The sequence below is a fragment of the Parus major genome, chromosome 2 (genome assembly GCF_001522545.3).
Source record: "Parus major isolate Abel chromosome 2, Parus_major1.1, whole genome shotgun sequence".
NCBI lineage: Eukaryota > Metazoa > Chordata > Aves > Passeriformes > Paridae > Parus > Parus major.
Window position 1 is genome coordinate 89,734,927 of NC_031769.1, and position 15,958 is coordinate 89,750,884.

The 15,958-nt window shown below is 37.9% G+C and overlaps 1 protein-coding gene across 1 annotated transcript in view; it reads left to right on the forward strand.

Moving 5' to 3' along the window:
• GABBR2 (gamma-aminobutyric acid type B receptor subunit 2) overlaps positions 1-15,958 on the forward strand; it is a 456,189-nt gene that overhangs the window by 87,954 nt on the left and 352,277 nt on the right. Inside the window, exon 3 of the mRNA XM_015618642.3 lies at positions 15,786-15,923. Within this exon, the coding sequence (XP_015474128.1) occupies positions 15,786-15,923 (138 nt within the window). The remainder of the gene's footprint in view (positions 1-15,785; positions 15,924-15,958) is intronic.

Consider the following 15,958-nt stretch of genomic DNA (forward strand, 5'->3'; position numbering starts at 1 on the left):
TTGAAAATTTCCAAGGATGGAGGTTTTCCTAAGCTGTCTAGTTAACTCGTTCCAGTCCTTGATCACTCAAATTGCCCTTTTACCTCTTAAATCAGAATCGGTCTTGCTGCAGCTTGAGTCTGTGAGCTCTTGTTCTTTCATTGCATGTCTGTGAGGGCAGTCTGCCTCCAGCTGTATTCCCCATTAGGGACTAGAAGGCTGCCCCGGTAGCCTTCCCTTCCTGAGGCTGAAGGAGCCCAGCTTCTCCAGCTGCTCCTCATGCATCACGTGCTCCATCACCCTTTGGATGTTTCTCCTTGGTTTCTCTCCTGTTTATCAGAATTTCCTCTGTATCCAAAGGCTCAAAAATGAGCAGGCTGCTTGAAATGCAGCTTTGACTAAATGATGACTAAAAGGGAGCAGTGTGTCCCATGAAACCTCTGGCTGTGCAGAGCAGTCTGAACTCATTGCTGCATAGCCCCAGTGCTGACACACATTCAACTTGTTCACCAGACTCCCCCTTTCCTGCCTCGGGGTGCTGCTTGTCCTGTCAGCCCCCAGCCTGAACTGTTGCAGGGGCTCTCTGCTCCTACATATGAGACTTTGGAGTAGCCTTGATGTTGTTCACAAGGGTGCTGTTAACACACACCTTTGGCTTGTCAGTGAAGGGCAGCACAGCCCTCCTGAGTACAAACATAAGAGTTTGACTTGGCTGAGCTCAGGTAAATGAGTCATGAGCAAAGGACCTCAGTTTGGTGGTGTTCCAGCAGCATTCCTGAAGCAGAAAGCTGTGTCCTTCAGGGATCTGGGTAAGGGAAATCTTGGCTTCTGTCCCGTTCCAGTTGGCCCCACAGTTTCTGAGGTTGCTATGATGTTCCCTTTAGCTCATTCAGCTTCTGCTATTTTTCTGTACTTTGAAAGAAGTTCCTGAATCATTAATGTAACCAGTTGCAGTTTTCCAAGCAAATATTACTCATTTTCTTGGCTTCCTATAGAGTTAATCAATGACTCTAAAGGAGGAGTTTATGTTTGTATATCACCAAATTCTTTCATTCAGAAATAAGTGGCATCAAGGAGTTAAGTGCCTTTATATTCAAGTGTAAAAAGGAGGAAGGTAGGTCTGACAAACACTTGCTGGCAGGAGTTGGACTCAACATAACAAGGGGGTTAGCTGACTTTGACCTTTGTGTTTACAGCATTAGCTGATATTTAGAGCTTCTTGTTTGTGTCTCTTCTCAGCTTGAGGTAGTCCAGTCTTGCCACTCAGAAGAGGTTGCTTTTTTTTTTTAACTGCCAGTCTCAAGATAGACAGGACAAAGCACACCTCTGTCTTCTTGCTAAAGTTCTCCTGAAACTATACGAGTTAAATTAGAAGCATTCCTGTCTAGATCATCAAGTGGAAATAAAAGGTATATTCTTCTCAGATCCTTGACACCTTGATGTTTTGGTGGCTTGTAGTAAAAATAAAAGAACCATCCCATGAAAAATAAATATTTTTTTTTATATAAAGCAGAAGAAATACCTTTTTGAAGATTTAACTATAAATATTTTCTAAAAGTTTGAATTGCAGAGAGTAATGTTAACAGGAATGCTTGCAGAAAGTCTGTGAGGTTTTAAGTGGGGTTTATTTCCAAATGGAAGGCAATTAAATTATTTATAACAGATTAAAGCTGTGCCAAAATCACTTCTGATTTATTATTTCTATTTCTAATTTCTGTTTCTAAATAGAAAGCAGTTCTATTTGCATTGTGCCACTTTTAATGCAGATAGTTGACAAAAATGTGATTTTTTTTGTTTTAAAGATTGTTTTTATGCGGCACTAAAACATCATATTAGCTTAATTTATATAGGTCTTGCATAACTTAGTCATATTGTTTTACATATTTTTGATTAAGTGGCATTTAGAATCATAGCACCCTATTTGCTGGACACTAAGGATTTGTAATTAAGAACTTACCCAATATTTTATGGACATGAGAAGGTACAGGAACTAATCCTGCTAAATGTTTCTGAAAAGGCCAAGCTAGACTGTCAAATGACATTTCAAGGTACATGTGCAAATTTATCAGCAATGATAAATCATGGATTAGAGGGCAAATTCTTTCTACTCAGTGAGGAATACAGGGCTGACCAGTATAAGTCACAGTATAACTAATACACCTGGTGGAATTAATGCACAACCAAGTTGAAAACCCATCAGAACAAGACTATAAAGAGTATCTCTTCAGCTGTCAGGAACTAGTCACAAAAAGAACTAGTACTTTGTTAGTATAAGCTAATCTGTTTTCCAAATGTGGCATAGAGCAGAAGTATGCAGCCCTCGGAAGTTGATTATCAGTAGGCTGTGTACCCAATATTAAGTGCTGAAAAGCCTTTTGTTTGTTCATTTGAACATTAAAATGCAAACTTCGGAAACAATTTCTCTGAGTAACACTGCAAATAACTCTTATAGTCTAATTTTCCTAAATTTGTTCCCTATTATGATTTCAATTAATTAATTATGTTCATATTTTTTTCTGATGTTTATGGTTGAATGCACACTGTTCATAGTTTATGAATAAAGGAAATTCACAGAAATGGTTGCAGCACAATGGAGAAAGTGGTGGGCAAATTTTCTGTTTTCCTTCCTGTAATGTTATCATAATTAATTTAAAGCATGAGGAGTTCTTAAATGTGGAGGTGTGCTTGTTTTGTCATATCTGTGGAAATATTCTGAGCTTAAACAAGTCAATAAGCCATTGTGGTTAGGGGAGACATATGACACTTTTCTTTCCCTTCCAACTCTGTCATGTTTGCATGCTAACACATCACATGCCACCCAAATCCATGTTAATATTTGTGATTCATACATATCCCTGCCTCTCTCTCCTCTTCTTTGCTGTGGGTGTGAGTCTCCTATCTTCCAACTCCTACAGTAGCTTAAACTACATTTTGAACACATTGGAAGAGGGTACTCACACAGTCTCCCATCAGTTTGCATATAGCAGTGTAAGTAGGAGGCAGTGTAAGAAATTATCCCTCTTTTTTTCCACTGGTTTCCACTGTTCCTAGGGATTACAGGCTCCACTGCACCTGAGGAAGGGGCTGTTCCATGTTTTCATGAGCTGACACCTGAGATGGTATTTTGTCATTATGTGCTTCTCAGCTCAGCAAACTGACTTGTGCTTCCAGCTCCATTTGCTGGAGTGGATTTGTTTTGGCTTTATTAGTTTTTTTGTGGTGAGGGTTTTTTTTTTTGTTGTTGTTGTTTGTTTGCCTGCTTGTTTGCTTGTGGATTTCTTTTTTCAACATTAGTACACTGTTCTATTCTTGAAGCCAAGTTATGGGTGTTTGAAAGGAGTATTTCCTTTTAATTGCTGTGTTATCCTTCACCCTCAAAGCATACCAGTCAAATCAGAGATGCAAGAAGATCTGTGGCTAGCAACAAGGCTGTTGTCTTCCCTCTGTCCTTGCTCCTGCAGGCACATGCTGGCACAAACATGTACGTGCACATCCTTGCTTTGGCAAAGGTGTTGTCAACTCATCCATTCCAATGCAAGGTCAGCAGACATATTCAAACAACTGTAAATATTAGTAGTAATTTGTCAACTTGTTTTACCTGAATTGGGAACCACTTACATAAACTCTTCTAATTGGGCTGTGGAAAGGTGGCAGCCAGGTGATAGTTTCTGATCACAGCCTAAGTAGAGAATGCTTTCCTTGGCTCTGCTGTCATCTGGTCTGTGGCACTGGAGTGTTTCTGCTGGCATTTCATCAAAGCTTTGAAATCCTAGTCTTGCTAGTATACATTCTCACTACTGGTTTTGAACTAGATGTTGTGCCTCCCTCCTCCACCAACATTTTCTACAGCTGCCAATTTTTATGCAGTTCCCAGTAAACAACAGAAAACCTTTTTAGGTCTTTTTCTGCACCACTACTTTGTACTAGAAGACTTAATGACAGAAATCCCTTTCCTCCCCTTGAGACGCTCTCAGTGTCATATCAAGTAAGACATTTGAAATCTCATGAGGTATTCAAAGCATTGGTTCATTTTGAGAATGGTTTTCTTGGACAAGGTCATTGTCAATTTAATATTTTGCCTGGTTAGAACTTGAGCATTTTCCTTCAGGCTGTCTCCTAAAAAATTGTAAGATTTTAAGTCATTCACACTACTTCCTCTACCTATATGATGCCACAGTAAAAAAAATAAAACTGATCCAGAGCTGTACAAAGTACTTTTCTTCACTTGACAATGTAGTGTCAGCCATGCTTGACAGAATGATTAGAATCATTCTATTAGCATTTTATGCCATTTCAGCCTGTTAAGATTCTGGGTGACAGTCAGTACATGTTTGGCAAAAGGATGTCAAGAATCTGCGCTGTTCCCAGTACAAGCTTAAAGCAATTTAGCTCTGTTGGAGTACATGGTATAAGAGGAAGCAGGCTGTCTTGATGAACTTGATATTTGCATGATTTTTTAATTTATTTTTTTATCTCTGGGCAGCTTAGGACTGAATGAGTCTGACAAAATCATGGAGATTTTAAGGCAGAATTATCTTCATAAACAGATAAAAAACCTACATGTTTCTCTATCCAGTTACTGAACTAGTAAGTGAATTTTCTACTATGATGATTCAGGGAGTTTAGTCATTTACAGTTTATTAGAGTTTAGTCAAGCCATTTTTAGTGGCGTTTAGGCAAGTAAAAAAAGTCAGTTTACACAGGGATGAATTCTACTCATGCATATGAGCTCTGCTTGTGGGGTAGCAGTGCCTAGCAGAGCGTTATGTGCCAAAGTAACAGCAGCAGTCAGGGAGGTTTCAAATATAACCACAGTGCAAAGGCAACTGGGCAGATGACAGAGGATTTGGTAGCTTGGAACTCCTTCGTGGTGTGTCAGTGAGATTTCCGTAGAGCTTGGTTAACAGCCAGCCGGAATTACTAGCTCAGTGAGACACGTCTGAGGACTTTGTGTTGGGGTTTGTTATGAAGGAAGATAGTGTTCACAGAGACAAAACAGTTCTTGGGCTCCTACATTCATCTTGGCTGGCCAGCAGTCAGGGAGCTGAGGAACAAGTTTTGTTGTGTGTCACAAGTATATAAGGCATTTAAGAAACTAAAGGAAGAGAATTAGGGTGACTTCATTACTCTAAGATGGGCAGGCTGGCAGACCTTAGCCTCTAGTATGGATTCTGTTTGCAGTTTCCAGACTTGTTTTGAATATATTTGTTTTTAAACATCTGGGTAGTTGATCTGGGGCCAACTGCAGGTTTGAGCTGTGTTCTCTGTGGGCATTTCACCTGCACTCAGCTCAGCTCTATTTCCCTTTTATGTCACGTGGCCTTTTCTGCAGGGGGGAGCATAAGGAGGGAACCCCCAAGGGTCAGTACTTCAAGGTGAGTAATACCCTGCTCTTGGCAAGCTTAATTAAGATTTTCTGTAAGGGCTGTAAGAAAAGGAAACAGCATTGGTCAGTCTGCTTGTAGAAATCCCATACTATGCTGCTGAATGTCAGTGGTGAGGGTTTATTTGTCAGTCTGCTACCCTTGGTCTTGCAAAGGAACAGCTGTTTGTTAATCATGTCGCAGTTTGCAGCATGGAGGCAGTATGTTGCTTTTATAGCTCTAAAGCTATTGAAATTTAGTGTTCAGGTGTGAATGTGACAGGACCACATATCAAATAGATCCACCACTTCAAGTTTTTGAAGTAGTCCTTAATCTCTACCAGTTATTCCCCTGGAATATAAAACTCAGTTAGATCAAGGAGAGCCTTTAGATAGGAAACAACAAATTAAGTTTGGCTTGAAGTAATACTTGTGACAACCTTGCCTAGGGAGATAATGAAATAGGAAACATTTTCAAACAGGTTTCCATTCCAGTATCTCTCCATACTTCCAGGGCTGATCTTTTCCTTTCCTTTGCCTCAGGCTCAAGTTTGAGTCAACTCCCCATTGCAGATAAGTCTGTGGCAACTCCAGTTTTTGTTAGCAAGGTTCCTAACTGGAACTGGGATTTTGGGGGTTTTTCATACCTGCTGACTGAAGGATTGTGCCGACTCACTGGCTGAATGTCATCCCATCTGAGTAGCTGCTAAAATAAAACTTTATTCTCTCCATGGTGTCTCTTTTGCCAGGTATTAAGGGAAAAAGAATATGCTGCTCCCTGTGCTGATATGTACTCTGCATTTCCAGCCTACGACTTCTATAAAATGGTGAACTATTGTAGTCTCATGCTATGTTAATTCAAGCCAAAAATAAAGCATACCATGAATTTAATTTGGCTTTTATGGGCTAACTTAATGGTAGTTTATCCAAAAGATCACACATTATTCCTAATTAGATAAATTAGTTTAGCGGAGTTTCATTCACTATGGGCAAAGTTCAACTGTTTTACATCACAGAAAGATTTTAATTAAAAATCATGGACTTGTGATGGAGGTTATTACACCAGATTTTCTTGACCTTGAGTAAAAAAAAATATTTTTTGTATTCTTAATTCATTACGCCCTTTCTAACCTCTTACTTTTTCGCTATATTTTAATTCTGATCTTTGTCTGAGTTTCTGAAGTTCTTGCTGGGGAATTTAAAAAAAAATAATTAAAAAAAAAAAGAAAAAGGAGACCCTTTCAAACAATATTCCTTCAGAAAAGTCATGCTGGAGCTATGCATACCACTAAGAACTCTTGATGTTGAATGTCATTCTCTTAAGTAGAAGAGTTTCATCATGTTTTCCAAAAATGCCAAATGCTTTTGGACCTTTTATTAAAATTCAAATATATTCTCAAGGATGCTACAGACATCCTTGTGATAGCTTAAGAGATTGTCTCACATTTTCCAGGTAAATGACTTTCAGGAGTTATAAGAACAATTCTGAAGGGCCTTGGAGTCATCTGTGCCTCTTGTCATCCCCGGTGAATGTTTATTTAGACATTTCTGTGGTTGTGAGCACTGAGACATGGGCCCTGTTGCCATATGACAGAGGCTCACAAGGGAGACTTTATTTCAACATGACCCTTAACTAGATGTATGCTGAAGAGCTTTGGGCTGCTTTTTTTCTCCATTTCTCTTCAACCTCAGAGTAATATTTTAATTTCATGTCAGAAAAGTATCAAGAAAGAAATTTTTTTTTTACTTCCCCAACCCTACCCCTTTTATAAAAATAAAGCCTTTTCCATGAGTAAGTAGGTTATGGTAAAGAAATAATTCATATAGCAGACTTCCCCTACAACTGCTTCGTGCTGCTTGCTGAAAAATATCAAAATATCTTTTCACTTCTATCTTGGTTTCAGTTGCAGCTTATTACTGCAGAGAGGGGTGCCAGGCATTCTATCATGTATATCACTGGTACTTTAAGGGTTTTTCTCTAGTACACCTCTATTTTCTTCTACCTACCTTGATTTTTATTTATAAATTTGGATTTTTCTCCTTTTTTATTTGCCTATTTCAGTCCTTTCTTTTATTTACTGCAAAGACCACTGCTGTAGTTAAAAGGAGTTACACAGTTTTAGTATGTAATAGCTTTCAGAGTACTGAAAAGACACACTAAGAGTTCAGAGATGCTGCCCCTCCCTGCATGAGGTGATTTTCCTATTCCCAAAATTACCTGGGGAAAAAAAAAAATCCAATTAAAACTGAGTACAGTCAGTAGGAAACATAAGGAAAGGAGAAAACTGGTGAAACTATACCTTTAAAGGCAGTTTAAGAAAATTTATTTACAAAACATAGAAAGAAGTATGATTTATTATTTTTGATTGTTCTTGTGAAAAGTCATATCTTTTTCATACTCTAGATCTGGAAAACAAAATCCAATGTCATATTCAAATGACATATCCTTTCACTTTTCTGAATTCTTCCCTATATTCTAAAAAGTGCAGGTGAGGGAATGAAGGAAATTTAACAGAAATATTTCAACATAATGTGCCTATTAAAACATAGGCTATTTATGGCAGTGTAATGAAAAATAATAAATAGTAATAATGGAGGAAATTAAAAAAAAAGAGACAAGAACAAATTTGAAGAACTGACATTAGTGACTCTGTTGAACCTGTACTGTCTTCCTTAGCTTTTCATTTTATACTTGAGCAGCAGCTGACAAATACCTTGTAAGTCTACCACAGCACATGCCTGAGAGACAACAAAATAATCAGTAGACTGCAACAATAAATTTAAGTGATAATGATCTTGGGGTTCAAGTGTCTGAAACAATTAACACCTTTTGAGGTAACTTAAATGCAAAAACATAACTGATTTCATAGGGCCTTTTTAAAAAGTATTTTGATAAAAATACAGTCTGAAGATATGTTCCTTAGTTATTGAATAATGAAGATAATTGTTTTGTTAGAAACCATTGTAATGTTGAACTTCTTGGTAAAAATTGGGATAGCTGGAAAAATCCTAGACAGTTTATTCTCAAAAACAGAATATATTATTTGTTTTCTAAATATATTTGAATATATTATTTTACTGTTCCTTTATTTTCCATAATTCCACTAATTTCTGTGAAACATAATGGCAGTGGAGTAGTATAGGTTATGTTGGGAGGAAGAAGTGAGCAAGGTATTGTTCTCCCTGTTAATACTGAATTTTCAAAAATATCTGATAGGTATTTGAGCACTAGAATGTCAGAAAAAGCCAATACAGTACCAAGACTTAGTTTTGTGGTTTGTATATTTATGCCATAAAACTGTGAATGTGAACATCCACAAGTAGCTTTAAGGATACTTGGAAAAAATTCTAATTCAAGAGGGCATTGTTTTTGGGAACATCCATCCATTTCAATTAATGGTGCTAATTAAAAAAAATCTATAAAACTATCTTGTGTAATATTTTATTTGATTGATGTAGAAGTAAGTTAAATAAAATGGAATGTATGTACTGGGTGAGCCACTACAGTAGGGATGTTAAAAATTCCCCTCTTGTCCAGGAATATTTGAAATTACACCAATTTGATTCAGGTAAGATTACAGGTCCAACATATGCAGAACAATCCAACAAAACTCAGTAACTTACACTGTGGGATCTACAGAATTGCTCATTTTGCACAATAGGATCTCTTTAAGGCCCAAATGTTAGCTTTCCATTAGCAACACACAAGAAGATATTAACATTTTGAATTCCTGGTCAACTTCTTACAGACATCCTGGCCAGTGTTACCTGAACTATGAATTTCATTGCTGTATAGCCCTTGAACAGCTCATGCACTCAGGATTAGTGGTACAGCCAGATTAACAAAAAACCTTCAGTGGATCTCAGCTTCACCATGAACCTCCATGGGCTGCAGGGGGACAGCCTGTCTCAGCACGGGCTGCAGCACCTGCAGCATCTCCTGCTTTCACAGTCTATTTTTTTTTTGTTCTTGTTCCTTTTTCACAGCTGCTTGCAGTGGTTTCTTTTGCCTGTTATTAAATGTGTTATCACAGAGTTTCATCAGCAACACTGATGGGCTCAGCTTTGGGCAGTGGGCAGTTTTGGAGCTGGCCAGAACTGGCTGTCAGTTCTAGGGACAAGTGTGGGGGCAACTCCTGGTGTCTTCTCACAGAAGTCACCCCTGGTGCACCTCTGCTACCAAAACCTTGCCACATCAACCCAACAGTTTCATTATTGAAAAGGACTGATCTCCCTACCACATATACACAAAATGTTTCTTGATGATCTTCTGAACTCCTGCATGTGTTACAGGTACACATCAGGGAAAAGCTTTACCTTTGTTTGAGGAAAGACTTCACCTTTCAAGCTGAATGCAAGTTTACTCTGAAAAGAGGAAGTCAAATTGATCTCTGCTACTACTGCATATTTAATCAGGATGGAAACATAGACCGAGTCAGTTTTGATTGCACAGGATTTATCTATTTGCTACATTCCAGTTCCATTTAATATTGGAGTTCTTAAATTGGAATCATTCAGTGTAAATGTTATATACTCCAAGAAATAGTAACGGGACTGAAAATATAAGTCATATAATAAAAAAAAAAGAGTATTATTGGCAAAAGTAAATATATTTCTCTTATAAGGAGAGACAGGAAATCTTTGTTTATCTTGCTTGGTGGACTCAGTTCCAAGCAGTGAACTGAATAAAAAGAAAATGTCATTGAGCAAGAGGCTGAGCCTTCACAAGGTGTTTAGACAGGCTTTTAGGAAATGAGGGGACAGAGGAGTAAGTGGTCCCCCTTGCCTTGGGATCAGTGATTAAAGGCAGAATATAAACTACTAAATGAGATGCCAAGCACCAGTACTTTAGAGGTAGCACTGTGAGCTGTGCAGCAGGCAGAATCAGATAAAGAAGTTGCTAGATAAAGTCTAGAAGTATGTCAAGAGGTGTCAAGGTAAGAAAGTTAATTTACTGGAAAATATTTCACTGAATATATTAAGTCCTCTTCTGTTTTTGCCAGTCCTTCTAAAGCAAAACCAAGTATTTTGATTGCTAATATGAAAATTAATATTTTATTTAAATTAAAATATGATAGAGAAATCACGTACAGAAAAGCCTACCATTTGGGATGAGTTTACTTCAGTTTAAAGACAGAGAAGTTTACTGTACTTGCTGGAAGGGGTTGCTTTTGTTTTTCAAATGCAGAACACAGGAATGGCTGTAGCAGTTCAGACCAGATTTAATGCAAGTACTTGATGCCTTGTCAGATGATCAGCAGGAAAGGGCAGGGTTTTGGTCTTGCTTTCCTAGAATAGCATTCTGGCCACCAAAAATCTGTGATTCAGATGTTTCCTGAGAAAATTGCCATCTCTCCATTAAGAAGTTTTGAATTGTTTTTTGATCTATGAACGAGTCCAATTTCATTTCATGTATTTGTGAACTTTTAGCATTCATAACATCCCCTGGCAAGACATCTCACACTTAACTTTGCACAGTGTGAAGTATTCTAGAACAATTGAAAGGTAGTACTTTTTCTTTCAATGGATAATTATGTTGTCACCAGATGCTGTGGTTGTCAAACTGGAGGTTCCAAGAGCAGTCGTACAAACTCATGGAAAGAAAATCCAGCTACAGCAATTAAATGCAAAAATATAATTGCTGGCTTTTAAAGTACCTAAATTGCAGATACTTGAAAACAGAGAAAAACCTCAGGGGAAGCATGCCTGGCCCATATAAAGCAGGCAGAGTTTGCTAACTTGATTGACGTTTTTTGTAGCTTCGAGCATTTGTCTATATGTTCTTCACTAAATTGTCTGTATTGATGACTTTAAAGAAATCAATGAAAATTAAATTAAAATAATTGTTGGTGTTCCTCATCTCTTAGCTCCATTTGAACTGATGTAACACAGAGCTAGTTTCTAAGCAAGATTTTGCAGAGGATAGGAATAAGGCTTCATACCTTTGTTTTCTCTGTTGAAAGAAGTCTCTTTATATATTTATGAGCATTTAGGGCAGAGTGCTGCTGAAAGCTCTTATATCACTTGATAAAGTTGGATATTTTATTATGCAGATGACAGCTGTTTGTTAGTCCCTCTTTTCATAAAGGCTCTCTAACATCAATTGTCAGTAGCTCAATAGACACCAAAATAGTTCCTCATGTTTACTTCTGCTCAGAAAAAGTATAGTTGTGCCAGAATACAGCTTGCTGAGAAACAGTTCAGCACAGCTATCCAACAGCTAGAAATCTAAACATAATCACACATGTGACCAGTGTATGCATCCCTACAATGCTCATTGCTGCACAACTCTAACAAGATCAGTTGAATTGCAAGTATCTGCTGCTGCGCTAGCCCTGTAATTACTCAAACCTGTCAATGTTATGGAGTTGGCAAAACTTTTTCTTGTATGAGAGCCATACAAATTTCTTTTCTGTGCACCAAGGACTTGCAGTGTGTTATGCTTATGGCCATGAGGATTTCGGTGCACACCTCGGTGTCTCTTTCACTGTCTGCCAGACAGCCTTCCTGGCAGCCAACAGCCCTCAGGTCAGTCCTGCCACTTCTCCTGACTTCAGTGATGTGTGGCCTTCACATGGGACATCCTTTCTTTCAGCTGCAGAGGGCCTTTAAATGGATTGGAGGTCTCTCCTGTGTATTCAGCTGCTGTGCTATTCTCTCCAGAAATGTTTCTTGTCCGTGTGCACCCCTAACGCCTCAGGCAGTTCTTCCTCCCTGTATATTTGGACCCTTTTCTCAGTGGAGGATTATAGTTTTTATTTGTCTGCTGCTCCTCTGAAGAAGATTCAGGAAAATTAACACTTCAATCCACAAATTCCTTTGACTCATCTCCTGTGCAGCAGTTCATCTGGCTATTTTTCCTAATTAAAATAGGTGGTTCTGTGCACACTTTGTCAGATGCCAGCTGTGATATTAAGCTGTCTTTGTCACAGCAAGAGGCAGGACACTTCACAAACCTTTGCTTAATGATTTGGTTGTATTTTTCCTTGTGAATTTCCCAGGTAATCTGTATCCAGTCAGTGTGTTAAGAGATACACTTAATGTAATTATTTCATTAATATGTATGTTTGCTATTTATATTTGGCTTATTGCTGACTTTTGGCTGAGACTAAGCATAGCAATTAATGTGTTTGGGGTAGGAAGTTCTCATCCCCTTCTGAAGAAAATTGTGATAAGTGACAAATCACATATATTTGAAATTCTAGTTTTGGTAAATGTGTTGCAACCATGGTCAGTGCTTCAATGGGCAGTCAAGTTCAGGGGCACAGCATAGCTGTCTGGTTTTATATATGGGTTGAAAGTGAGCTGGCTATAGTTTAACTCAGTGACGTAGACATGTTGATGACAATTCAGGAAAAATATCAAATCTTGGTAGTAAAAACACCGTCGGCTCCTTCAGATTATATTTTTCATTTTATAAGTTTGTGACTTTTTATGAGGGATTCTTTCCCCTTCATTGCTGTCAGTCATGGTACAATTAGTAAGACAGTCGGCTTCTTGTCATCCACATGTGCTCAGGAATTTCTAGCCTTGGCTTTTTAATGTGGATTTTGGTTATTCTGCAGTCTTCTGTTGTATAGATTGCTGCACAGGGTTTTTCCTGGACCTAGCTGGAGTCACTTGGAGACAGGAAGTCGTTTGGTGGTGATATGATGGGAATTTCAGCGATTGTCGTCTTTCCACAGCCCTGCCCTCTTTTACAGTCACATATGTAGGGTTTGGAAACTGAAGACCATGAGCAGTGGTGGTGGCCACCTGGGATTTTTGGAAAAATCCAGTTGTTCACAGGGCTTCAGGAGCTCGCTAAGGATACATTCTTCAGACTGGAGGCAGGAAGAAACCTTTTCTCCTGCTTGTCTGTCTGGCTTGGTAGGGCTATTATTTTTATCTGAATGTTTATTTTTTAATGCTTGTGACAGACTGTTCTGTTGCTTGCAGGGAAGAATGTTATACACAGTGTATGTTGTGAAATGTGACATTAAACAAATGTGAAAGTCTGCTTTCTCCCATCTTTCTCATTTTTCCTTTCATTTCTGTCCAGTTGTGACCACCCACTGTATTAAGTTCTTGCTCTTTATCTCTGAGACATACTTTAGACTATTGGGACAATTTTGTTCAAGGAATATGCATAGTCTACTCTGCATAATTCTAATGCTACTTATTCATGGTGGCCTAGAAGACAGCGAGCTGAGACTAGTCAGGAGGAAAGTACAAAGGTGAAAACATGGTAGGCTTTTAATTAGACCACATCGAAGAGGAGCCCAGATGTTACTGTAGGTACTTTTGATTGATCAGTAATATATCTCGGCAGTGTGAATCTTTCACTTTGGGAGAGATGAACAAACATTTTGGCATACCTTCCCAAGACAATTGCTGTGTGATTGAAAAAGCATTGTTGTCATGCTAGTATATTCATAACCATGAATATACCTTTCACCAGGTCTGGACCTCCCAGCAAGCTGACCTATTGCAACTCAATTTCTTAAATTTGCTGCAGTGAGAAACATTTTGTAGGCAAAAAGTAGTTAAAAATGCATCAGTGTTTTGTGATGTAAGGGTGGGTTGTAATGTGAATTTTACTTCAGATAACATGCCATAAGTCTTTATCATTTATTTATTCATAACTTTTCATGTACATGGCCCTTCACAGGCTGAAACTTCGGACAGTTATTTTACTATTAACATAATTTTTATTTGATATATGGCTTTTATTCTTCTCAAACTGCTATTTAGTGATACATTTTAAATATGACCTAATAAAAAAAGAAAATTATATTAACTGGTTTTAAGTTAATATGAAAACCAGTTCAGCAATCTCTTCTGCTGCAGCTTCATATGATAAGATGGATGAGGGAAAAGACTTGGCTAAATGTCAATTAAGTGCAGATACCTAAAGCTCTAGTGTCCTTGGCTGCTTATAAGTTCAAGAAGTATCTGAGGTCTTCTGGTTGCAGTTGGAATCCCTGCTTTAAGTAGGGAGTGAAGAAGTAAGAACGGAGAAAGCTCCTTCTTCCAGTGGTCACCATCTTGATTCCCTCACAATGTGAGTTTGTCACCAGCACGTTAAACTGACAAGGGAGCCTCTGCTGTACTGAGTGGTTTTGGCTTTTTTCCTTCATTAAGAAAGAAAGCATTGGACCCTATTATGCAACTTAAGAAAGTCTATGCATTAAATATCTGTATCCTTTTGAATAAGCGAGACCAATAATTCTATTCTTGCAGGTAGAATGCAAATATAATAACTTTTCTTTTAATATATTAATTCAGTAAGGAGATTAATATAAGCTTCCAAACTTCTTAGTCAAAATCTTTATTCTCTCAGCAGAATGCAATACAATTACTACTTGGATGCTGATAGTAAATGAACTGTTCTATTGAATAGTCATAATGAAATATTGGAGGCTGGTGTGTGATAGTTCTTATAAAGAGTACATTCAAGGAAGACTTTGTAGAGGAGGCAAAAGAGTGCAGAAAACTTCTGTTTCAAAAAGAGAAAGAAGTGGTTGTTAGTGGAGCAGTGGCAGCTGCTATTATAGTCTGTTGGTACTCCTGACTTCCAGTATGGTTTGGAATAAAATTCTTACCTTCAGGCACATAATTTATTAATACTCTGTTGCAAGCTTAGGAATCAGGGTTATTATGAATGATTAATACTACTTTATTCAAGAACTGATATATCTTTTGCAATACTGACTAGTATGAGCCTTTTTTTCCTTAATTTTCAGTCTGTGTCTCAGTTTACAGTAAAATTCTTTACACCTGAAATAATGATCAAACTAATCATCAGGGGAGCCAAGAACAGGTCAGGTTAGAAGGATCTCAGAATGTCATCTAGCCCAGCCTTCCACTCAAAGCTGTGTGAGCTATGAGGGCAGAACAATTAATTCTTAGCACTTCAAAAGAATATTTTGTTGTCTTTTGAAGTCTTTGTGTTATCCTTCTAAATCATGGGCTCTCTGCTATATATTTTTGTACAGAATACTGAGGTTGGGACTTTGAGCAGAAGTTGAAGTAGAAGCTCTTTAATAGTCTTCCTTAGAGACAGAATTATTTTTACAGAGTCCATCAGTAGTGTCAAACTTTCTCCAACTATGGAAGCTCTGCTGACAATCCAGTGTTACTTTCCAAATTTTGCTTTGGGAAATGGTAGCTCTAAATATAGAAAATATTTTGGTCAACCATTTGTTACTGGACTTTTTTGTTATTTTTCAAATGGTGGTACAAAAATTCTGGTTTTGTGGAACATAATGAGGCATTTTGCTGTTCTTTTACTATGGCTCATCAGGAGTCCGGAATAGAGTGCTCTAATTTTTCATGTATAAGTCTTACGTTTATATCTGTGGAATCCCTGATTTTTTTCCCTGCCCAATTGCTCAACAGTTTCTTTCTTAGTTAATTTATTTCTGACATTGAATATTGTCTCTCTTTTTTTTTTTTTTCCCAGTGTGACAATGCAAAAGGACTCAAAGCCTTCTATGATGCAATAAAATATGGACCTAATCATCTGATGGTATTTGGTGGTGTATGTGCAACAGTTACTTCTATCATTGCTGAATCTCTAAAGGGATGGAATTTGGTTCAGGTAAGGGATGGAATGGAATATATATACTAATGCTG